This window comes from Arvicanthis niloticus, chromosome 27 (assembly GCF_011762505.2).
Source record: "Arvicanthis niloticus isolate mArvNil1 chromosome 27, mArvNil1.pat.X, whole genome shotgun sequence".
In the NCBI taxonomy this organism is placed as follows: domain Eukaryota; kingdom Metazoa; phylum Chordata; class Mammalia; order Rodentia; family Muridae; genus Arvicanthis; species Arvicanthis niloticus.
This window is the reverse complement of record NC_133435.1, coordinates 1,149,442-1,175,891: the sequence shown is the minus strand read 5'-3', so window position 1 is coordinate 1,175,891 and position 26,450 is coordinate 1,149,442. Positions and strand designations below refer to the sequence as shown.

The following is a 26,450-nucleotide window of genomic DNA, read 5'->3' as shown; positions in this document are numbered from 1 at the left end:
CGCAAGTATGGATGACCCAGAGGCAGCTGTAACACCAAACACCCTACCCCAGCTTGGGAGGCAAGAAAATAACTGCATCCTTGTGGCTCCTTTCTCAATATATTGGCAGCTCTCCATACAAGCTTCCTCTTTAGCAATAATCACAATCTGAGGGATGGCATTTGAAATTTTCGAATCCTGAAAGTCTGATGAGTTTTTGTTTAGTTAACTTCCTCTCCCAGTGTCATTTAGGGCACTCTCGTTTCCCATAAGATAGAATATTTCAATTCAGCAACTATCTACACTACAGTTTCCAGAATGTACCCAATATAAGGTAGTATTAAGATAATCGGCTGTCTTATTTGCAAATCAGGACTATACTTCTATTGGTCAGAGAACATAGGCAAGTGACTAATGTGTGCCATATGAACTTCATTGTTAAACTTGGAATAATAACTGAACACAAGGATGCTTATCAGAGTACTCAATAGTTACCTACACGGCACTGCTGCTTGTCTATGAGAAGAACTACATAGTGTTTGACCATTTATTATCAATGCATTATAGTACTTTATTATAAAAAAAATGTGGTCTCTATAAAATAAGGAACACTTCACACACAAAAAAACATCTAATGTTATATGCACCTAGGTACAGAACTTCAAAATAAAATTTAAAAATGGCAAAATCAGAAGAATGTTAATCCATAATCACAGTAAACTACTACTATGGCTCTAGCTCCAAATCTCTTTAAAAGAAAATAATTTGTACATACCATTAAAATAGACTATGTTAATGTGCATACACCCTATATAAACATGTTAGAGAATATATTTTACTCTCAAAGAACTATGAATATTATTTGACAGATAGTTTTATCAGTTAGACATAGCATTTAGTTGGTATTGAATGTCAACTCAAAAACAAAAAAATCATGCTGTTCATAGGTTCTAGAGGATAGTAAATCATTATTACTTTCCCCTTGTTTATGCCATCATGATCAAGACGAAACAAAACAGTTCTTATTCCAGATCTTATATCTAGGTGAAAAGAGAAAGTGTGAAAAGAAGAGAAAATGAGTGAGAAACCAGGCTTTCCCTTCAGCCTCCAAATGTCATGGTACCAGTGTTTAGGCTTCAAGAAATCCTGGCATATATTTTAATACTGCTTACATATTTTAAAAAGGATTTACTTGATTTGTTGGGCTGACATGTGTGCTGATGTCAGAGGATAACCTCTGGAAGTCCACTCTCGCCTTTCACTGTCTGGGTTTTGGGAACCAAACTGAGGTGACCAGGATTTGTGGCAAGCACCTTTACCTACTGAGCCATCTTGTTGGCTCTAAGCAGGACAAAATGGATACTGGGTACTCACAGGACAGAAAGAATAAAAAAGATCAATATCAAAATGTTCCATATTCTCAAAAAAATAGTATGTCAGCCTGTCAGGCTGGCATCAAATTCAAAATCCTTCTTGCCAGTCTCTTAAGTACGACGATTACTATTGTGTGCTACCACACCCAGTTCTTCAGAAGATAAGCTACAAGTACACTGTATTGAGAATTTGTCAATGGTAAGGGCTGTTTGGGAGAGATGCAGTGGGGTCATACATATAAACATACATGGTTATAGAATAAAATTGAAAGTTGTTAATCTGGTAACTGAACTTACAGATACTACCTCCTGATAGACGTAACCCCCACACTCATTCATTTCATTTTCAGTATAAATTATTATAGTTCCTCAGTAGAGAGCTGATGCTAAAGCGCCCTGACATGTAGTACTTTACTTTCCTAATGTGTTTCTATAATTTATATGCTTATGAGGAATCACTACAAACTCTTCCCTTCATCAGAGGACGCCTCAAAGGCTTGCCAATGACTGAGCTCAAGTGGGCTTTTCAGAAACCATTCTCATTCATCTTCAAGAGAGGAAAACAGTCAAAGGTTTCCCACGATCACCGAGGGGAACTTCATTACTTGTGGTCAGTAATGTAAACACTTTGCTGTACAGTTTTCTGAATTTCTTGTATTCCTCAGTTGTGGGACTGCCCATCAGAAAGACTGAAAAGACTGGGATTACTAGAGGCCATTGTCACATGCTCATTATTCTACTCACAAGATTTCACCAACACCTCATCTTTGGGGCATATAATGAAAAGCGAACTAAAAAACACTGTCACATAGACATCTCCACAGAGAGATTTAACAATAAACTGAATGTCATTTCATACTTATGAAAAGAATGAAGATCTAAAGGCAGGCAGTGGTGGCATACACCTTTAATCCCAGCACTTGGGAGGCAGGCAGATTTCTGAGTTCCAGGCCAGCCTGATCTACAGAGTGAGTTCCAGGACAGCTGGGGCTACACAGAGAAACCCTGTTTCCAAAAGCCAAAATAAATAAATAAATAAATAAATAAATAAATAAATAAATATTGAAGGTTTCTCTTCAGTAATTTCATGGCAAATTTCTCAAATGGTTGTCAGAGAGCTTTTTCCTGGCTCTCAGGAACTCTGTACTCTTATCCCACACAGTATCAAGTTTGGACTGTGACTGAGAGCATAACAGGGAAGAAGTGAAACAATGTTCTGGGGCCAAGGTCATAAAGGATACTTCTTTTTAAATTGGCTATGTTGGAACACTTGGGGGTGGGGAGTTGTTCTTTTGCCATATTATAAAGATACATAATCACACAGAGAGGTCTACATGGTGAGGCACTGATGGTTTCCTGTCAGTAACCAGTGAAATATCACTAGGCATGTGTGTGAGACATCGTAGAAGTGGTTCCTTCAATAAGTTTAGAAGACTGCTGATATGGTTGATGTCTTGAATGTAAGCTCATAAGAAGTCCTGAGAAATCACTACAGAACTAAGATGCCTTCACGTTCCTGACCTACAAAATCTGAGGTATATGTCTGAAGCCATAAAATTTGAGAGGAGAAATATACAGAGCAATAGATAATATATACACCTGATGTAAATTCTGTCAAATTATTTTAGGGTCAACAAAGTTTTGCATAGAAATTCACCTAGGAATTTCTCACCACAATTCATATCCATCTATTATGTATTTTTTTGTGCACAGAGAGGTAGGAGTTACTGGTGAAATATTTTCCACAATGGTCACATCCATAGGGCTTTTGTCCAGTGTGAGTCATTACGTGCTTCTTCACAGCTGAGAGATTATTAAAAGCTTTTCCACAGTGACTGCATTCATATGGCTTCTCTCCAGTATGTATTCTCCTGTGTACAGTCAGAGAAAAGCTGCTGCTGAAGGATTTCCCACACTCACTACATTCATAGGGCTTCTCGCCAGTGTGAGTTCTCAAGTGCTGGGTTAGATACGAGCTCTTCCTGAAGGTTTTCCCACAGTCCTGGCACTCAAATGGCTTTTCTCCAGTATGAATGCTATTATGTCCAGTGAGCGAGGATCTTGTACTGAAGGCCTTTCCACACTGAGCACACTCATGGTGATTTTCACCCCCTGTGTGAATTCTTTTGTGGCTTTTGAGGTTACAACTGGTACGAAAGACATGAAAACACTGGTTGCATTCATAGGGCTTTTCCCCAGTGTGAATTCTTACATGAAGTCTGAGGGACGAGGGATCGCTAAATGCTTTCGTACAGTGATTGCATTCAAAAGGTTTCTCCCCATTATGGATTCTTCTGTGAACAGTAAGATAAGATTTGCTTCGGAAGGATTTTCCACACTGAGTACAGTCATATGGTTTTTCTCCAGTATGAATTCTCTTGTGCTGAGTGAGGTTAGATTTTGTGCTGAAGACCTTAAAACATTGATTGCATTCATTGACTTTCTTTCCGTGACGACCTCTTTCCTGTTTGTTATGAAAAACTTGTAAGTATAATTTATAATATTATAATTATGCCATGCTATAATAAGATTCCCTCTCCCACAAACGTCTATGGCATAATAAATAGTTAGGCTCTTTTCAGAGTTTATATGTGACTTCTGCTTAGTCTGAGCTTGTTCAAAGGCATAGACATATGGCTATACGTCCTTACACTAAAAAAAAAAAAATTCTGATAAATTTAGGACCACTTATGTGTCCAGATTCATCCTTAATGAAATGCAAACTTGTAGGAATTCTCAGTGAAGAAATATATTTAAAATTGGATGACTCTTTTCTCTAAAAATATACTTTCGCAGTATCTTCCTAGCGACATCACTTCCTTAAGTTTAATGACACTGTTTGTAATAACTCTTCTGGGTTTTCTACCTATTCTAACATGGAAAAAAAAACCCAGAAATCATTACCTCCAATTTTACTGTTTTTCCACTGTTCGCATGTAGTTTTTTAAAAATATGATTCTTGGGAGTTAGCCAGTTGGCTTTAAGTATAGTCTCCAAATCTGAAACAAATTGGAAAGAAAAGAAGTCAGTAGATGACAGAAGAAAAAGAAAAATGTTAGGGTGCATATGTAATGTAGGGCAGGCTGGGTGGGGTCAGAATAGTTGATAAACCCTGGGAAGCCAGGGAATTTGGTTCTGGATATTTAGTTAAAGAAAATATATTCTAGGACTTTAGAGATGGTATAGTGGTTCAAAGTACTAGTTGACCTAGTTTCAATCCTCCGCACACTCTCACAACTGTGTGTAACTCCAGAGGACCCAGTACCCTCACACAAAACACCAATGCACATAAAATAAAAATAAATCATAAAAATAGATTTAAATAATAAATATATTCTAGACATATATTTGAGACTGATAAGAGATAAAATAAATACTCAGGAATGAAAATTATGACTGAAATGTAAAAAACAAGGAGGTTGAGTTCCCCTGGAGATCATGTTAGGTGTTGTAGGGACATTTTTTTTTTTTTTTTTCGAGACAGGGTTTCTCTGTGTAGCCCTGGCTGTCCTGGAACTCACTCTGTAGACCAGGCTGGCCTCGAACTCAGAAATCACCTGCCTCTGCCTCCCAAGTGTAGGGACATTTTTAAATCCCATTTTGACCTCGACTCAGAAACTAGCCCATAAACCATTTACTCCAACAGCAGACCCCAAAGTTCAGGAACAAAATAATAAAATCCCTCACTTGCGGAACAGCTTAAAAGATAGAGGTATCTTATCTTAAGATAGGCCTTCTGTGCTGGGCAGCCCATCCTGTAGGTAATCATTCAGGATGCAGGAATGTAGTCCACATGGGGCATCCTGGAATCCAATAATGAGTTCTTAGATTACCTAACTCTAATAATAAAATAAAACATTTGCCTGACCATCATAAGTACTCTGCTTCTGCAGCTGATCTGCCTGTGAGAGGCCACAGTCTCTGGTTTATTACCTCACAGTAAAACAGCAGGAGGCTAAGTAAAGCAGCTTTTATTTTATCTTGCCAGTGGATTTTGAGGCTGTAAGACTCTGGAGAGTATGGGAGGCAGCCTCTCTCTGCTATCAGCACTCCTGTGACTCTCAGAGTGAGTGTTCACATGAAAGAACAGCTCATTAAGAGTTGGCACATGGAGGGACGCATGGCTCCAGCTACACATGTAGCAGGGGGCTGCCTTAGCTGGCATCAGTGGGAGGGGAGGCACTTGGTCCTGTGGAGACTAGGTGGTGAAGTGGAAGTGGTTAGATGGGTAGGAGAGCACCCTCATAGAAACAGGGGGAATGGGATAGGGGATTTGTGGAGGGCTGTGATGGTTTGTATATGCTTATCCCAGGGAGTAGTATTATTAGAAGATGTGGCCTTGCTGGAGCAAGTGTGTCACTGTAGGGGTGGGCTTAGATATCTTCCTCTGAGTTGCCTGAGGATGCCCAGTCTGTTCCTGGCTTCCTTTGTATGAAGATGTAAGAACTCTCAGCTCCTCCTGCACCATGTCTGCCTGGATGCTGCCATGCTTCCACCATGATGACAATGGACTGAACCTCTGAACCTGTAAGCCAGCCCCAATTAAATGTAGTCCTTTATAAGATTTGCCTTGGCCAAATCTTGAAAGAATGCCTGGAATAATTCCACTGTCCTCTGTGTCTATTTACAGCAGTAAAACCCTAACTAAGACAAGGGGAAACCAGGAAGGGGGATCACATTAAAATGTAAATAAATAAAATAACCAATAATATTGATAATGATAATAAAAAAGAATTCATTGGAACATGAATTCAGGTAATAAATTGAAAAGGAAGTTGTAACAAAGAATGCTTACATGCAATTATCTGGCTTGACATTCACAATTTGTTACTAGCTTACAGGATCATGGAGAGTTTAGAGTGTAACTTAACTGGCCTTGAAGTCACTTAGTCAAAATCTTATCTCCTGTTTTTGCACCTGGGTGCTTATGTGGTGTATATCTTCCTTATGTCTTTTGATTAATAGTTTCTGTAACCCCTTGGAATGTGCCCTAAGTTTTAAAAGTCTCAGAAAAAAAAAGGAGTCCTACTATAAAAAGGGCTCAAATGTTTTTGTCTGGGACCTATTCTAAAAGGAGGTGACCATTGCATCAAAGTTGCTTCTGCAGAATAAACTTTCAGAGTCTGGGGTTTTCCTTCAGTGATTCTCAGATTCTTACAGTGTGAGTCTTCCTATGTGGTTTCTGGGACCTGAACTCTGGTCCTTTGTAACAGCAGTACATGCTCTTAGCCCTTGAGCCACCTCTCCAGCCTGTGTCTCAAAATTTAAAAAGGAAAGAAAACAATAAAACTTTGTTTTTTTTTCTTCACAGGATAAAGTAAGAAATGATTAAGGAAGAATTGACAGAAAAAGCAAAAACAGTAGAAGTTCATGCCAAATGTTCATGTCCGTCTTTGTCAGAGGAACAGAAGACTCCATTTTCCATTCCTGCTTTACAGGTCACAGCCACCTCCCAGGATACAATTGTGCTTACCTGGAAGAATGCCTGGAATAATTCCTCTGTTCTCTGTTATAGCCTTGTCTTCTTGTTCCAACTGAGATATCAGATTTGGTTTATCAAGGTGTTGTCCTATTTATGGAGAAAATATATGTAATGTTAGGGAGATTATTCAAGGTATACTCAACTATGCAAATCTGCAGCAAACTTTTGAAGATGAAAAAATGTGAAATAGTAACAGTGAAGAAATCACAAAGGGAAACAACCTAGGAGATAGAAAACCGACGAAAGAGATCAGGAGTCATAGATGAAAGAATCACCAACAGAATACAAGGGATAGAAGAGAGAATCTCAGGTGCAGAAGATACCATAGAAAACATTTACACAACAGTCAAACAAAATGCAAAATGAAAAAATTTCCTAACCTCAAACATCCAGGAAATCCAGGACACAATGAGAAGACCAAACTTAAGTATAATAGGTATAGAAGAGAGCGAAGATTCCCAATTTAAAGGACCAGTAATTATCTTCAACAAAATTATAGAAGAAAACTTCCCTAAAGAAAGAGATGTCCATGAGCATACAAGTCTACAGAACTCTAAATAGACTAAACCAAAAAGAAATTCCTTTCATCACACAATAAACAAAACACCTAATACACAAAACAAAGAAGAATATGAAAATCAGAATGGAAAAAAGTCAAGTAACATATAAAGGCAGACATATGAGAATTACACCAGACTTCTCACTAGAGACTATAAGAGCCAGAATATCTTGGGCAGATGTCAGACGGACACCAAGAGAACGAAAATGCCAGTACAGGCTACTATACCAAGCAAAACTCTCAATTACCATAGATGGAGAAACGAAGATATTCCATGACAAAACCAAATTTACACAATATCATTCCACAAATTCAGCCCTACAGATGATAATAGACAGAAAATTCCAACACAAAAAGGGAAACTATACCCTAGAAAAAGCAGGAAAGTAATCTTCTTTAAACAAACCCAAAAGAAGATAGCCACACAAACATAATTCCACTTCTAACAACAAAAATAACAAGAAACAACAATCACTTTTTATTAATGTCTCTTAACATCAATAGACTCAATTCCCCAATAGACACAGACTAACAGACTGGATATGTAAATAGGACCCAACATTTTGCTGCATACAGGAAATGCACCTCAGTGACAAAGACAGACATTACCTCTGAGTAAAAGGCTGGAAAAATTTTTTCCAAGCAACTATACTAAAGCTCAAAGCACATATTGCACCTAACACAATAATAGTGGGAGACTTCAACACCCCACTCTCAGCAATAGACAGGTCACTGAAACAGAAACTAAACAGAGACACAGTGAAACTAACAGAAGTTATGAATCAAATGGATTTAACAGATATCTATAGAACATTTCATTCTAAAATAAAAGAATATGCCTTCTTCTCAGAACCTCATGGTACTTTATCCAAAATTGACCATATAATTGTTCACAAAACAGGCCTCAAAAACTGTAAGAAGAATGAAATAATCCCATGCATCCTATAAGAGCACCATGGAATAAGACTGGTCTTTAATAAGACAAAAACAATGACAAACCTACATACACGTTAAAACTGAACAATACTCTACTCAATGATAACTTGCTCTGGGAAGAAATAAAGAAAAAATTAAAAACTTTTTAGAATGTAATGAAAATGAAGGCACATCATAACAAAACTCATGGGACACAATGAAAGCAGTACTAAGAGGAAAACTCATAGCTCTAAGTGTCTATAAAAATAAACTGGAGAGACCATACACTAGCAGCTTGAGAGCACACCTGAAAGCTCTAGAAGAAAAAGAAGCAATACACTCAAGAGTAGTAGAGAGCAGGAAATAATCAAACTCAGGGCTGAAATCAACCAAGTAGAAACAAAAAGAACTATACAAAGAATCAACAAAACCAGGAACTGGTTCTTTCAGAAAATCAACAAGATAGATAAATCCTTAGCCAGAATAACCAGAGGGCACAGAGACAGTATTGAAATTAATAAATCCAAATTAATAAAGTAAGAACTGAAAAGGGAGGCATAACAACAGAAACTGAAGAAATAAAAAAAAAATTTAGATCCCACCACAAAAGCCTATACTCAACAAAACTGGAAAATCTAGATGAAATGAACATTTTTCTAGACAAATACCAGATACCAAAATTAAATCAGGAGCAGATAAACCATCTAAGCAATCCTATAACCTCAAAAGAAATAACAGCAGTCATTAAAAGTCTCTCCACCAAAAACAGCCCAGAACCAGATGGTTTTAGTGCAGGATTTTATCAGACCTTCAAAGAAGACCTAATACCAATTCTCTTCAAACTATTCCACAAAATAGAAAGAAGGAACATGTTCTATGATGCCACAATTACAGACACACCTAAATCACACAAAGAACCAACAAAGAAAGAGAAGTTCAGACCAATATCCCTTGTGAATATCGATGCAAAAATACTCAATAAAATTCTCAAAAACAGAATCCAAGGACACATGATAACAATCATCCATCATGATCATGTAGGATTTATCCCAGGGATGCAGGGATGGTTCAATATGTGGAAATCCATCAATGTAAAGTATGTAAACAAACTCTAAAAAAAAAAAAAAAAAAACCCATATGATCATCTCATTAGGTGCTGAGAAAGCATTTGACAAAATTCAACATCCCTTTATGTTAAAAGTCTTGGAAAGAACAGGAATTCAAGGCACATACCTAAATACAGTAAAAGCAATATACAGCACACCGGTAGCCAACATCAAACTAAATGGAGAGAAACTTGAAGCAATCCCACTAAAGTCAGGGACTAGACAGGTTGCCCACTTTCTCTCTACCTATTCAATACTGTACTTGAAGTTCTACTCAAAGCAATTAGACAACAAAAGTAGGTCAAAGGGACATAAATTGGAAAGAAAGAAGCCAAAATATCATGATTAGATGATATGATAGTATATTAAGTGACCCCAAAGTTCCATCAGAGAATTTCTGATCCTGATAAACAACTTCAGCAAAGGGGCTGGATATAAAATTAACTCAAACAAAACAGTAGCATTCCTTTACTCAAAGGATAAACTGGTAGAGAAAGAAGTTAGGAAAAGACACCCTTCATAAAAATCACAAATATTATAAAATACCTTAGTGTGACTCTAACCAATCAAGTGAAAGATCTGTATGACAAGAACGTCAAGTATATGAAGAAAGAAATGGAAGAAGATCTCATAAGATGGAAAGATCTTCCATGCTTGTGGTTTGGCAGGATTAATATAGTAAAACTGGCCATGTTTCTGAAAGCAATCTACAGATTCCATCAATCCCAATCAAAATTCCAACTCAATTCTTAATAGAGTTAGAAAGAGCAATTTGCAAAATCATTTGGAATAACAACAACAACAAAAAAAAACCCTAGGATAGAGAAAATTATTCTCAACAATAAAATCACCATCTCTGACCTTAAGCTGTATTATAGAGCAATAGTGATGAAAACAGTATGGTATTGGTACAGAGAGGCAGGTACATCAATGGAATAGAATTGAAGACCCAGAAATGAACCCACATACCTACAGTCACTTGATCTTTGACAAAGGAGCTAAAACCATCCATGGGAAAAAAAACCAGCATTTTCAATAAATGGTGCTGGTTCAAGTGGAGGTCAGCATGTAGAAGAATGCAAAACAATCCGTTCTTATCTCCTTGTACAAATCTCAAGTCCAAGTGGATCAAGAACCTCCACATAAAACCAGATACACTGAAACTAATAGAAGAGAAAGTGGGGAAGAGCCTTGAACACATGGGCACAAAGTAAATTTTTCTGAACAGAACACCAATGTCTAATGCTCTAAGATTAATAATAGACAAATGGGACCTCATAAAATTGAAAAGCTTTTGTAAGGAAAAGGACACTGTCAACAGGACAAAACAGCAACCAACAGATTGGGAAAAGATTTTTACCAATTCTACATTTGATAGAGGGCTAATACCCAATATATACAAAGAACTGAAAAAGTTAGACTCTAGAGAATTGAATAACCCTGTTTTAAAAATGGCGTTCAGAGCTAAACAAAGAATTCTCAACTGAGGAAGATCAAATAGCCAAGAAGCACCTAAAGAAATGTTCAACATCCTTAGTCATCAGGGTAATGCAAATCAAAACAACACTGAGATTCTACCTCACACTATGGCTAAGATAAAAAACTCAGGTGATCTCAGATGCTGGTGAGGATGTGGAGAAAGAGGAACACTCATCCATTGTTGGTGGGATTGCAAGCTGGTACAACCACTATGGAAAGCATTCTGGCGGTTTCTCAATCAGGACACAGTAGTACCTGAGGACCCAGCTATACCACTCCTGGGCATATACCCAGAAGATGCTCCAACATATATCAAGGACACATGCTCCACTATGCTCATAGCAGCCTTATTTATAATATCCAGAACCTGGAAAGAACCCAGATGTCCTTCAACAAAGAAATGGATACAGAAAATGTGGTACATTTACACAATGGAGTACTACTCAGCTATTAAAAACAATGAATTCATGAAATACTTAGGCAAATGGATGGAACTAGAAAATATCAACCTGAGTGAGGAAACCCAATTACAAAAGAGCACAAATGGTATTTACTCACTGATAAGTGGATATTAGCCCCAAAGCTGAAAATACCCAAGATACAAGTCACAGACCACATGATGCTCAAGAAGAAGGAAGACCAAAGTGTGGGTGCTTCAGTATTTCTTAGAAGAGGGAACAAAATACTCATGGGAGGAAATATGGGGACCAAGTGTGGAGCAGAGACTGAAGGAAAGGCCATCCAGAGACTGACCAACCTGGGGATCCATCCCATATCCAGTCACCAAACCCAGACACTATTGTGGATGCTAAGAAGTGTAGGCTTATAGGAGCCTGATTTAGCTGTCTCCTAAGAGGCTCTGCCAGAGCCTGACAAATACAGAGGGAGATGCTCACAGCCAACCACTGGACTGAAAGCACAGGGTCCTCAATGGCAGAGTTAGAGAAAGGACTGAATAAGCTGAAAAGGTTTGCAATCCCATAGGAAGAAGAACAATATGAACCAACCAGACCCCCCAGAGCTCCCAGGGACTAAACTACCAACCAAGGAGTACACATGGAGAGACCCATGGCTCTAGCTGCATATGTAGCAGAGGATGGCCTTGTCAGGCATCAATGGGAGGACAGGCCCTTAGTCCTGTGAAGGCTCAATGCCTCAGTGTTAGGGAGAGGTGGGAGTGGATGGGTGGGAAGGGGAGCACCCTCATAGAAGCAGGGGATAGGGGGGATTGGATAGGAGGTTTGCAGAGGGGAAAAAGAGAAAGGGGATAATATTTGAAATGTAAATAAAGATAATATCCAATTAAAAAATAAAAATAAAAAATGAAGTCATAGGTTATTAATGATTCCAGATATACATGCCTAAGTTCAAATATACATTTAAAGAGCCCTAAAAGTTTTAACTATGGAGAATATATCAGGGAAACAAAGAGATAAGCATTTCTCAAATAAGAGTTTAAACAGAAAGTTTCATAAAAATATGGGCCACATTGTTTTTTACCTTGTTTATGATGACATAAACAAGGAAGCAGTAACAATAATTTAGTTTCTTCCAAAACCTATGAACAACATGATTTGTTGTTTGTTTTTGAAATGACATACAGTTCAGGCTAAATGCTATATCTAACTGATAAACCTATCTGTCAAATGATATCCATAGTTCTTTGATTGTAATATATATATTCTCTAACATGTTTATATAGGGTAAATGCAGATTAATGTAGTCTATTTTAATGGTATGTACAAATTATTTTCTTTTAAAGAGATTTGGAGCTAGAGCCATAGTAGTAGTCTACTGTGATTATGGATTAACATTCTTCTGATTTTGCCATTTTTAAATTTCATTTTGAAGTTCTGTACCTAGGTGCATATAACATTAGGTGTTTTTTTTGTGTGAAGTGTTCTTTATTTTATAGGGACCACATTTTTTTCATAATAGAGTACTATGATGCACTGATAATAAATGGTCAAACACTATTTAGTTCTTCTCATAGACAAGCAGCAGTGCCGTGTAGGTAACTATTGAGTACTCTGATAAGCATCCTTGTGTTCAGTTATTATTCCAAGTTTAACAATGAAGTTCATATGGCACACATTAGTCACTTGCCTAAGTTCTCTGACCAATAGAAGAATAGTCCTGATTTGCAAATAAGACAGTAATGCTACATACAAAGAAATGATGACCCCAAAGACAGAGAAAAAAAAACAGACTCTGGAATTACTACAGACTGAACAACTTAAAGCAAAATTCAAAACACTCCAAAATCTAAACTGTGTTTTTAAACTTTTGTTGTTGAGAACTGCAAAAAAATAAATACAATGAAACATGATCACATTTATATTCTCCTCAATAAGTCCCTGTCTCAGTTCCATCAACTGCCACTAGTTCAACAGGTAGTGGTGGGACCTACGTGTCATCCATCCCAAATATGAAGGAATTTGGCTGGCTTGATCTTATGTATGTTTTGTTGAAGTAACCACAGCTGTTCATGAGTGTGCCAGTCATGTCATCCCCAGAAAGCCACATTTCCTAGTGTTTCTCCCAGCCTCCAGAATTTAGATTCTTCTCATTTCCTCTTCTGTAATGTTCCTTAAGTCTTAGGCAGGGGGAAGTGGTAATATAGATTTCCCATTTGAACTGAGTACTGAGTCTCTTCTTAGAATTTTGACCAGATATGCATTTCTTCATTGATTGCTACATACTGCAAAAAGCAGCTTCTTAAACCAAGGTTGAAGATAGCCCAGGTCTATGGGTGTATGTGCAAATATTTAGAAGGCAGCATGACCATTTATCAGTATAACAATAATAAGTTCCATTCTAGGACCTATGATCACTCCAGCCATGGGCTTTTTACTAGTATACTGCTAATATATTTTTTTAAGGCAAGTTTGAAGCCAACCTGGTCTTCTTATAGACCTTATTACATAGGAAGACTGTCTCAAAATAAACAAGCAACCAAACAATAAAAAGCCATATGAAAACCTACAACCTTCCAACCCAAGTGGGAAAACCCCTCAATCACGGGGAATAGGTGAACACAAGTTACATGAAAGGACCTGGGAGACACACTGAGGATTAAAGGTTTAATTAAGTGAGATATGGTGATTGGAGAGAAAAGAGATGGCATGAACTGGATTATCTAAAACTAGGATCTATAAGAAGGCCTCATGGTGGTGTGAACTAGAGTGACCCCCATAGGCTCATATACTTGAATGCTTGGTTCCCAATTGGTAAAACTGTTTAGGAAGGTTTGAGAAGTGTGGCCTTGTTAGAAGAGCTCTGTCACTATGGGTGGGCTTTGAGGTTTCAAATGCCCATACCAGGCCCAGTTTCTCTTTCTCTACCTCCATCTTGCAGATGATATAAGCTCTCAGCTACTACTCCAGGGCCATGTCTGCCTGCCTGGCCACCTGCTGTCATGCTATCTACCACAATGGCCATGGACTAACCCTCTAAAACTGTAAGGAAGCACTCAATTAAATGTTTTCTTTTATAAGTTGCCTTGGTCACAGTGCCTCATCATAGTGACAAAACAAATAGTAAGACAAGCTTTAAGGAATTCCATTGGTTTGTAAGTTGATATATATATATATATATATATATATATATATATATATATATATATATATATATGAGTTTAAATAGAAGTATCTTGCATAGGTAGAAATCTTAGTATCAGGCATGAAGTACTTCCCTAAAAGTTATTGGTTAGGAGACCACAGAGACTATTATTACTACCATTGTTTAGCTTCCCACAGTAATTAGACAGTAAGATCCTACTGCCAAAGACATCATTCACTTTGGATGCACAATTTAGAAAAATAAACCTTCAAATGATCTGGAATCTCTTTCCCTGATGACTAAGTTGTATAGTACTACAAGGTGCTATGCAGGCTGTCAAGGGAGAAGAGATATCAATGGTCTTATCCAGGGCTAACCCCTCCATGCTAAAATACTGACTTGCTGGCAGAAAAGTGCCCACTTGTGCAGCAGTGAGTACATGATAGAACCCAACTGCTTTCTGACTGAACATATGGCATGCTTCACGGGAAAGATTTTATGCTTCGTACTGTAAGCCTGATCAAAAGCTCATGACTGGAAAAATCATACATCCTAAGAAAGAACAGATTCTTGTTTTGCTAAATGGCTATGCTGTCTATCTGCACTTTAAATATTTGTTTAGATTCAAAGATCTGTTCATCTCTCAACTTTGTTCAGAGATGCTTCTTTCTACATTGGGCAGTAGCTGATGAAGAAAAACCACAGTTGGTCAAAGTGCTAAGGAATGGGTCATCTGTATCAACTTCATACAATCCAAGGCTGAGGGAACTCCAGTGGATGAAGGGCCAGAAATAATGTAGGACCTGGCAGACTGAAGGGGTAATGATGAAATGCTTACTTCTGAGTATGACATGGCCATTGCTTGCACTGACTCCTAACAGATATGATTACCTATACAATACCAAGCCAGTCAAAATTACAGCATAGCAAGAAGAGGGACCCAAAGACCCTATAACTATTGGATGAGTTCCTGGCAATTAGCTCGCTCATGCTGGAGTGGATGGCCACATACCCATGTGCATACCTGCAGCACTAATTAGACTTGGGTCATTATTACCAACAAAAACAAACAACCAAAAAGCTGAGATAAAGGGGAAAGGGAGTTACAGTTGGGTGATTTCAGGAAAGTGGAGGGAGGTACAGTGATCAATGGATATTATCAATATGCACTGAATAGATGTATGAAACTTTTGAAGAGTATATATACACACAGTTGTCTTATTCTAGTTCTTATGCTGTAACAACATACTGTGTTTAAGTACCTTTTAAGAAAAAGAGGGTTATTTGGGCTCAAGATTTTGGTACCTAGAAAGTCCAAACTGCATGGCATTTAGAGAAGGGCCTCTGGCTTTGTCCCACTATGGCAGAGAAGGGACATATAGATAGTGGAGTGGTTATGCATGTAGAGATGATTGCAGCACTTAAATCCAGCAGCTCACAACTGCCTTTAATTTTAGCACCAGTAGGGTGTGACACTTCTGTCCCCTGTGGGAACTGGAAATCATGTATACTCATCACCCATGGACACACAACTTAAACAATAAAATACATGTTTTTGTTTTCCATAAAAGTTTAATATGGCAGAGAAGTAGAAAGCAGACCAGCCATATGAAGAAGGGATTAAGCATGTGGGTTGACTCCCTATACAACAACCAATTCTTACAAGGATTAACTTGGTCCCATGAAACCTGACTGACACTCAAGAAACAGTACAAATCCTTTCTGAGGATGGCGTCTTGATCTTGACACCTTCCAACAAGTCCCACAATTAGAAGTTTCCACTAATTTTAACAGTGCCTTTCATAGCAGACTAAGTTTCTAACATAGTAACCTTTGGAGGGTAATCCAAACCATGGTAGAAGTAATGAAATGTTATGAAATTATTCTTCTATACACCACTCAATAAGCCACTCAATTGCATATTTTTAAAATGATTCAAACATTGTTTTGTTTTATAACAAACTGGACTGAAAATCTTGCTTGAGTCAGTAAATAAATGCAGGCAGGGCTGACAGTGGCTTACCTACTGAGGCCAGGTTCTTCCAGTTTTCCAGCATTACGTTCCTGTACAGAGTTCTTTGTAAAGGATCCAACAGAGCCCACTCCTCCTGTGTGAACTGCACAGTCACATCTTCGAAGGACACCAATTCCTAAATCATTCACACATTACAGCTTAGCCAAGGATCCCACCAAAGGGATGCAACAGAGACCTCAAGATGATAGACCCACTACAGCTTAGCCAAGGATCCCACCAAAGGGATGGGGCAGAGAGCCCAAGATGATAGACCCACAGATGGGAACCCAGAGCACAAGACATACAGGCAGGTTGAATCTGTCTTGGCTGCTGGCCTTGGTGTTGTGGTTCCTTTCTTGTTTACTGCCCTGTCTCCCAAAGTCCCTTCCATTTTTCCTCTCTGACTGTTTGCTACTAAAATTTCACTTCCTGTGGCTGAGCACAGGCCTGGGACAATCCACAAAGAGGAGAAATAATTGTTACATGAATGAATAACTTCCCCATGGCTGTGATAAATTGCCTGAAAGTAAGACATAGTCAAACCTTTACTTGACCTCACCACAAACTCTTAGGAAGTATGTGATGAACAGAGACTCTGGAAGGAGTGTTGAAAAAGTAGTGCATGTTGGTACAAGAGACATTTTTGGGGATATCTCCAGGCCCTTGTCAGATACCTGGGGATACTGACTGGACTGTGTGGGTCTCTAAAGGAAGACTCCTTCTATGGAAGGAATGAGTTGGGAAAAAAATAAAGATTTGACTTACCTGTAACAAACTTGTCAAGAACTCACTGGCTAGCCCTTCTTTCCCCATCTGTCCTTTCTTAGGAGACAGTGGGTACAGAGAAGACTGAACTGAGGAAGAAAATATAAATTATGAGACTCTAGGGTATCCTAGGATTCTCTGAGGTTTACTTATCCACCTGAGACTGACTACATACAACTACTAACAACTACATCATGTGTGTTTGACACACAAATAGCACATTTCTCCATCCCTGCACAAATACTCACTCACAGCTTGGCATAATCTTGTCTCAATAGAACTAAGATATTTGGCACCTGGGTCTGCCTGCATATGAGGAAGAGAACACATCCACAGAGGAGGAAATTGGTGTTCTGCAGTCATCACCATTTATTCCAGGAACAATTAAAGGTATACCTCAAAAGAGACCAAAATATTCAAAATTATAATGTCACATGCAATACCCAGCAGGTACACCCTGTCCCACTGTCTATCATATCCAAGGACCACTGGGCTCTTCTCTTTCATTACTTGCTAGGCCTGAGCCTCCTTAACGGCTACTCAGCCCCTACCCCTTTCTGAACTGAACTGTATACTTGGGGCCTCTAAATCTAAGCCCTAGCTCTAAGGGCTGCTAGGACCCGATGACTCACCATATATTAGAGGAATGATAGTTGCTGCCATCCTGACTCAATATCAGAGCTCTTGAACACAGGGCAGTAGATGGGCCAGATATACTTTGGACACCCACAGATACCCAGGACAGCACTCTGCAATCAACAGAAGATAGAAAGTTTACACAGCCCCTCTCCTTTCCCAGGGATGTTGAAGGGTGAGCCTTTTTCAGCCTGTCCATCTTTGCCTTCTTCAAAATGCACATTGTATCTCCCTCCCTCAGCCTTTATTCTGCTTGGCAGGTTGTTTACGGGGTGGTAAGATCTGTTCTCTCTCTCTCTCTCTCTCTCTCTCTCTCTCTCTCTCTCTCTCTCTCTCTCTCTCTTTCTCTCTCTTTCTCTCTCTCATCAACATCAACAAGAAATCTCTCCACTTCAAGCAATCAAGCAATTCTGAAGTCCTCACCAGCTAGGAGTTTACTAATTCAATTCACCTCTAGCATGATCTGCTTGAATACACTCTTAGACTTGAAGATTCATAGGATATAGGGTCAATTCTCAGAGTGTACCCATATCCCAATTTTAGATGGCAGTTGTCACTCAGTGGGTTTCCCTATGCTTTTGACTCAGTGGCTATAAATGGGGCTCCCATGATCCCTTTCTTGGATTTGGTTAGCTTGCTTGAAAAGTTCACACAGCCTGGGAAACACTTTATTGGTGGAGTGTAGGGATTTCTGTCTTGAATTGTTAAGACTCATGAAGTTCTAAAGAAGGCTTATTAAGACTGGAAATTCTATAGGGAGGCTCCTTAAGCATAGGAAATAAACAACTCAGGAGACATTTGTAAAACTGGAGCAGATTCACAAGACCTGTGTCTCTTCAGAGTTATATAATCAGAAAGGACTGCTAAGAAGACAGACCGGCCTAGCTGCCTGAAAAGGATCAGACACACAAAGCTGCCTGAATCCGACATTCTGTGACCTATGGAACTGGCTGCAAATAGTGTCTTCAGTTCCAAGTATTGGTGAGCAATCACCAATGTTGAGGGTGAGTTTTGGTGAATCACCCACTCTTGATGGTCCCATATGACCTTTTTCCTTTAAGTTCTTCATCTTGCCATTCAAGCCAGGTAGCATCCTCTGTGGTGAAATAGCCTTATGACCTAAGTATGTTTTCTTTCTAGTTACTGTCCAGTCTGCTTCCCTATACTAGCCAATATCTCTCATAATGTCTTCTTTTCTCTTTTCCTACTTGGTACCTACATGGTAACATCTACAGTACACCACTTCCATTGCTGGAACAATACCACTGAACTAATGATGATGACGATAACTCGGACTACTGTCACTTGACATTATCTCTCATCTGTTCCATGAACAAAACCACAGAAGACTACAGGCTTTGCCAAGGACACATGGAAAAGCTTTATCATAGACATATGAAATGAATCTGTTAGCATTCAGTTTTTATCCTTTCAAACCCATTTGTAAGAATTATCTCAATGATATTCAAATATCAAAAGACTAGAATAAGATTACTGCTTGTATTTATAGTAGCAAATAATTAAAATAATCATAAATGAGTTTGGGGAGATAGCAGGTAAAGGCACTTGCTGTCAAACCTCACAACTTTTCTTTATCCCAGGGATTCACATGGTAGAAGATGAGAATTAGCAAGCTGTCCTCTTACCAGATACTATGGCACATAACAGCCACACACAAAAATAAATAAATGTAATAAAATAAACACAGGCCACATAGTAGTAGTGAACCAACTTTCCAAGCTGTCTTCTCACCTCCATAGTAGCACACATAAAAATAAAAGGTAACCAACTAACTAAATAAATAAATAAGTAAAAATAATCATCAAATGGTAAAGGTTAAATAAAATTTTAGGTTACCCCCATAATGAAGAAATAACCCCAGAAACAACACAAATACAAACCTGAAAACATCTTTACGTGCTGATAGAAAATATCTCTAATTTAAATGGAAAAAAAATCAAGGTACAAAGAAAGCAGTAAATGTATACATGATGATACATGATGTTTCTTTTTTATAGAAAGGATGAAATAAGCATCATAAAAGCAGTTTCTTAGGGTTTGGTTGATTATCTATGCATCCAAAGGAAAGCATTGTAGGGTGTATGGTGCAGGGACAGAGCATAAACACTTATGCATAAACACAACTTGCTAAGATAGATTTTCAGGGAGCCTTCAGCTCCTGGGCCTGTTCGGATGATAGGTTCATAACTCCCCTCACTCCCAATGCACCTCACTTTTAATCTGCAGCATCTACCAGTATGTCTTCATACTTTGCAGAAGAATTATGAAGATATAAGACAAAAGCTTTGAGTTTGGAGATTATTCTGGGTTATACAAATTGAAATATACAAAGGGAAAGAGAATGGAGTCACAATCTGAGATCTGACAACAAAAAGCATAGGAGTGAAAGAAGGTGAGGGATGGGGGAAGGGAGACAGAATGGCAAGAGATAGGAGGGGACAGAAAGAAAGAGATAGAGACAGGGTGAAAGGCAGACAAATACAGAGGCACAGAAAGCTGAAGATCTCTCCTTGCTGGTTTTAAAAGTGGAGGGCGATTGCCAGGTATAGTAGTGCATACCTTTAAGCACTCAGGAGCAAAGGCAGGAAGATCCATGAGTTGGAGGTCATCCAGGGCTTTATAGAATGAGACCCTATACTCTCCTCTCTCTCCTCTCTCTTCTTTCTCTCTCTCTCTCTCTCTCTCTCTCTCTCTCTCTCTCTCTGTTTGTGTGTTGGAGGAAAGAATCTCAAGTCCAGGAAATGTGAACAGTTTGGGTAACATGGCAAAAGTTTTTTCAAAAGCTTGGGGGAAAGCTGCCAGAGGCACTTAGAAATTCTGAGCTCCAGAACTTAGAGAGAATGATGCTTCTACGTCATCTGAAGACACTGTTTATAGAAATTTGAGATACTAGGCACTATTATCTTACAAACCAATTACTACTTCTTTCCAGATAGCTCTGCTACCTCCTTAGTTTCAGTCCTCAATACTCTGATCTTTGCTGTCTTTTCTGTTAGAATGTACATTCCATGAAGACAGGACAAAGTCTGCTTTGGGCCTCATGCATTAGACCCAGGGACCAGCTCATGAAAGTGACCAACTGTCCTAGATCGTCTGGACTGCTCTGAATCCTCAATGCCCTCTGTTCCAGAAAATTCTTCAGCCTTGAATAAAATGAGGATCTTGACCATCCTAACGTGTATAATAATGAATTATTATATAATATTACATTATATAATAACATTATATAATAACCAAATATTCCCATAATATAATTACAGGAGAGCTAAAATAAAAAATGGCAGGAGTAGGAATGCAACTCAGTGGCAGAGCTCTTGCCTGACTTGTCCACAACAAATGTCCGACGCCCAGCTTTTAATAAAGGAAATCAAATACATACAGCTAATGAATACCTTTCTGTATTATAAAAAAATCATACTGTTATTTCAGAAATTCAGTATGTTAAATTCCTATTAGGAGGAAAGTCTGGAAGGACAGCCTTGTTCTCTGATACTCTTCTAAACGTTTTCAATCTTATAAACATCTAGTGGCTAATCTACCCCATTTTTAAATTTCTGCTACTAATGTAAGGAAACCCAAGACATTATTTTCATATACGCCCCTTTATTCTAAAACTTCATGAAGATTTACAGGTTTTTTAGAAGTCACATGGAATGCTTGAAGAATGCCATTGAATAGTTCTAGCATTTACTGCAGACATGTAAGTACTGAAAATACATATAAATACATATATTTGTACTGAATATAAAATCCTGAAATTTTCGGTATGCGTATATACAAGAAAATTCGGCATTTATATGCTTATTCATAGTCATGGTTAATTATGCTTATTTTGTGTAATTTGCATTTCACCACATTTACTTATTACACACCTTACTATCCATTCCTTGAATATAATCCATCAAATATTAATGCAGCTTCTTGAGATAACCCTTATTCTGAAGAGTTTACATCCTTAGAATTACAGCCTGTTACAAGCCAAAGAAAAGCCCTATAGGAGGAGTTCCTTCCATACTGCAGGATCGGCTGGAACTCCATTGCTTCGCATTCCACATTGTACTCACCTGGTTAATACAAATTAATAGATTAATGAGGGCAGGTGGATACTGAGGCGTTTTCAACACGACATTGAGGTTCCAACACAAATCTGAGTTTGTATGATGTTTTTCTTGTCTGGAAAATAAGGCACAAAGATTGATGCAGAGTCCTTTTACAGAAAACATCCAAACTGTGACAGGAAAAAAAACAAAACAAAACAAAAAACAAAAAACAAACAAACAAACAAACAAACAAAAAACCCTTCATACCCTACCCTCCTCCACGTGTATTTGGAGACTAAACGTGTAACAAGAGCCCAGATTTTGGCTGGGTAAATGAAATTACCTGATATCTATGAAGGCACAAGCTCAGCAGAAGCTGGAATGATGTGTCCATTCAATTCCTCAGCTTATTGACTAGAGAGAGATCTTTTGGTGATTCCACGTGCAGTAAACATGCCTTGTAGTTTAAAGGTCCTAAATGTGAAGGGGCTGAAATTCACCCTCAGCACAAGTGCTAATTTGCCGTGAAGGCAACTTGCAACTCAGGACTTAGAACAGGGCCCAGGATCTCCACCCTGGCTGATAGCCAGCCACGCCCCCTTCTGTGAGAACAAAAAGCATCCCCAGAGCTGCGAGTGGGAAGAGTTCCGGTTTAATCGCTGGCTGTGAAGGGGCTTCCGGGAGGTAGCAGGAGTTCAGGGACTCTAGGCCAAGTAGGCTGCGGCCAGAGGTCTTTCTCGACCCGACTAAAAATCCCTGTGCACACTAAGTCGCCCCTCCCAGCCGCCGAAGACGCCCACGCCGAAGAACAATCACACCAGCTTTCCGCAGCCGGATTCCTCCTTCAGTTCCAACCCGCGCTTCCACTTCCGGCCCTGTGCTGGCCGCCTCGCTATTCACTTCCGCCCAAAAGTTCGTCCAGGTTTCAGGCTAGGGTTAGTGGGGCGATTCTGCGTCCGTGAATCCCTCCGGATTGTAAGTGTTCTGTCCAGTTTGTTTAGTGACTATGTACATAGTTGGATTTCAGATAGGTCAGCGAAGGAGACCCGGGGCGGCCCTGGCGGCGGGGGACTGTTAACGAACGGACCTTGACAGGACCTGGAAGAACAAGCGCGGGGGGCTGGTTAGGTAATATCAGGGACATAATTCTGAGGAAGTGGCTGCCGTGGGGATTAGTTCCGGGACAGGATGATGGGCAGAGACAAAGCTATGAGCGAACTGAGTTGACTGTGGGTGGAGATTAGTTTCAGGGGTGAACATATGGTAGTGTAGGGGGTGAGGTAAGATTGCTACTGTCTCAAGGAATTTGAGATGCTACTTGCAGGGATAGGAATATGGATGAGCATATGTTCTGTGGCGTGTGTGAGTCCTGTGGTCCTATAAAAGATCATTCCTAGGGGTGCTACTGGAGGTTACACTCCTTGGATCATGTCAGAATGCGGTCTAAGAAGTGAAGCTGTATAAGGAGAATTTTGACTGCCTATAAGAAAACTCCCAAGAGGGCAAGAGTCCTGTGACCGCAGCCCTCTATGTACAAAATCGTTACTGAGATGGAGATTCCTGTAATTCCCGGGTGTAGTAAATAGGATTGGGTATACTTCAGATTGTTTTACTATTCAGAGGATATTACCAAGCACATGTCCTCATGACTGTATGCAGCAGCGGTTCTTAACCTGTGGGTCACGACCACTTGTAGGGTAGGAGGTTGAATGAGTCTTTCACAGGGGTCTCCTAAGACTGTAAGAAAATAGATTTATTTATATTACTATAACAGTGGCAAAATTATAGTCATGAAGTAGCAATGAAAATAATTTTATGGTTGGTGGTCTCCACAGCATAAGGAACTGTATTAAAGGGTCACAGGTCATTAGGAAGGTTGAGAACCACTGGTATACAGTCTAACCTCATGAGAACAGGCCTTGCCCTTGTGACTCTATACAGCTTGAATTCATACGAACTTTTTTCTTTTCTTGATGAAAGGCAATCTAACTGAGGGATGTTGGGACCCAACTCATAGCAGAAAGCAGCTATCATCTTTGCAGCCATCTCGGGCCATATATTTGCAGGTTGATACTTTTCCAACCTGACAAGAGGCTTGTTTTTCTAGCATGATGTCTACAACAGCTGAGCACACTCTGACTTGTTGTTTAGTGTCTCCAGCTGAAAGGCACACGTGGTAAAGTGTCTCCAGCTGCACTCCTCTGCTTGTGCTTATATACCCATGATTTTCTTTCAATAAACCAGGCTTGATCAGAAAACTTTGTCTTGGCTTCATTCTTTATGTCTTTTGTCCCTCCATCCCCACTCTTGCTCTTGCAGACTTCATTGACTGACCCCTCGGGCCTGGTCAGAGGGAGATAAACATTCCTGCTATCCTATTGGGTATATACTACAAAAAAAATCAGCCAGTGTTCTAATTTGATTTCTACTGCTGTGATAGAACATTCTGACAAAAAAAAAAGCCACTTGAGGAAGAAAGAACACCTAAACACAGTCTATCATTGAGAGAAGTCTGGGCAGGAACTAAACCAGGAAACTAAACCAGGGACGAGAGTGGGCAATGAGTTGCCAGCAACTTCACTCGTTACCTTGTTCAGTTACCTATGGCTAGAACAGGAATCAGCCTTAGAAAGGAAGGGAATTTTGACATATAGTACAACATGAATGAAACATTTTGTTGAGTAAGGTATGCTAGTCATAAAAGACAAATGCAGCTGGGCAGTGGTGGCACATGCCTTTAATCCCAGCACTTGGGAGGCAGAGGCAGGTGGATTTCTGAGTTCGAGGCCAGCCTGGTCTACAGAGTGAGGTCCAGGACAGCCAGGGCCACACAGAGAAACCCTGTCTCAAAAAAAAAAAAAAAACAACAACAACAACAAAAAAAAAAAAAAAAAAAAAAAGACAAATGCTATCTATTTCTATATTCAGCTGTCTCTAGGGTGGTAAAGTTTGTAGAAGCAGAAAGTAGAGCAGTGGAAACCGTAGCCTGGAAAGATGAAAGAAGAGTTAGTGTACTCTTCCTGCTGGGAAGTAGGAGAAGAATTTCTGTCTGGGAAATGAGGCGAGTCTTCCTATATATGGTGCCATTGGCTTCACAACAGTGTGAAGATACTCATACCACTGAGCCAGGCATTGAAGAATGGACAGAGGGTATATTTTATCTTCATTATGATAATTTTAAATAAAAAATATGATCTGTAGCTACCGTGAGGTTTTTCTGTTCCCAGTCATCTGAGCATCCTCCCTATTTCCCAATCCCGACCTTCTTCCCTCCTCTTCCTCCTCTTCCTCCTCCTCCTCCTCTTCCTTCTCCTCCTCCATTTTTTCTCTCCTTCCATTTACACTTCTTTACCCATTTTATCTACCTCTGTTATATATTTCTCACCAACTGTATGCTCTCTCTTTGCCCCTGTCTCCCTTTCTTCCCTCCTCATTGGTTTCATCTGTTTTCTATCTTGCACCCCATCCCCAGCTATACTGCCACATTTTTTCCTGTCTGTTAGAAAGGACTTTTGTTTCTGTACTGTGTATCTTTTGTGTCACCAGAGGGAGAATTACCTTCAAAGTTGGTGGACCATATAAGCTGTAGGAATTAACCCAATGACTAGGATTTCATGATAGAAAATACATCAAAACTTCACAAATACACTTAATTATTTGTCAAATTTTAAAAAGATATAAGAATGATAAAACTTGCCAACAACCTGAAGCATTATATGGACATAAAAGTTATTTTTATATACCATGACATGGAATTAATATTCATTTTATGTAAATTAAATTTGTTTTTGGTATTCGAAATTTTACATATTTGTAAAACATCTTATTAGTTACTTTTGCATCTCTGATTAAAACAGAGAAGTAATTTAAGGAGGAAAAGTTTATTTAGCTACAGTTTCAGAATGGAACCATCTATCCTATAGGATGCATGGCTTTGGGATGATTGATAGACAGCAGCTTTTTACATTATTAGGGCAGACTAGGGAGCAGAGACAGATGATCTGGAGCAAGAAGTGGCTATAATGTCCACATTGCCTGTCCCCAGTGATTTTCTTATGCTAGCCAGAATCCTTCTGCTAAAGGCTTCATACCTTCAAAATACTGCTGCAAGCTGGGGACTGAGAATTCACAGTAGAAGCCTATGGCAGACAGTTTAGACTCAATCTATAGGGGGTACAAATGTGACCATATGATATTTTGATATATGTGCGCACTGTAAAATGTCGAAATCAGGTTAAATATACTGATCTCAATGACTTACTTGTTTATGATAAAAATGTAAAAACCCTATCAGTTTTTTTAAATATACAGTTTTTATTTTTTTAGTATTATTTTTTAATAATAATACCATTATTGTTTCTATACTATTTACTTTTTAAAAATACATTCTAGAGGGCTTGAGAGATGACTCAGATAGTTGAGAGCACTGGCTGCTCTTCCAGAGGTCTGAGTTTAATTCCTGGCAACCACTTGGTTCCATAACCATCTATAATGAGATCTGGTGTCCTCTTCTGGCTTAC

General features: G+C 39.0%; 1 protein-coding gene across 1 annotated transcript; it reads right to left on the bottom strand.

Moving 5' to 3' along the window:
• Positions 1 to 525: 525 nt before the first annotated feature.
• On the bottom strand, positions 526 to 22,789 carry Znf558 (zinc finger protein 558). Its single transcript, XM_076925992.1, has 8 exons — positions 22,274 to 22,789; positions 21,955 to 22,063; positions 17,866 to 17,982; positions 17,234 to 17,322; positions 16,478 to 16,604; positions 6,826 to 6,921; positions 4,257 to 4,351; positions 526 to 3,816 (listed from the first exon to the last, which is right to left on the bottom strand). Exons 3-8 carry the CDS (start codon positions 17,894 to 17,896, stop codon positions 3,031 to 3,033), a joined length of 1,224 nt encoding a protein of 407 aa, XP_076782107.1. The 5' UTR covers positions 17,897 to 17,982; positions 21,955 to 22,063; positions 22,274 to 22,789; the 3' UTR covers positions 526 to 3,030.
• Positions 22,790 to 26,450: the final 3,661 nt, after the last annotated feature.

What these genes read in the sequence shown, in the direction of transcription:
- Znf558 (XM_076925992.1), bottom strand. Translation starts at nt 17,896, where the DNA reads ATGGCAGCAACTATCATTCCTCTAATATATG. An exon ending in TATCATTCCTCTAATATATG is followed by an intron (nt 17,323 to 17,865) that starts GTGAGTCATCGG and finishes TTTCTTCCTCAG; the next exon opens with TTCAGTCTTCTCTGTACCCA. An exon ending in TCTTGACAAGTTTGTTACAG is followed by an intron (nt 16,605 to 17,233) that starts GTAAGTCAAATC and finishes TGAATGATTTAG; the next exon opens with GAATTGGTGTCCTTCGAAGA.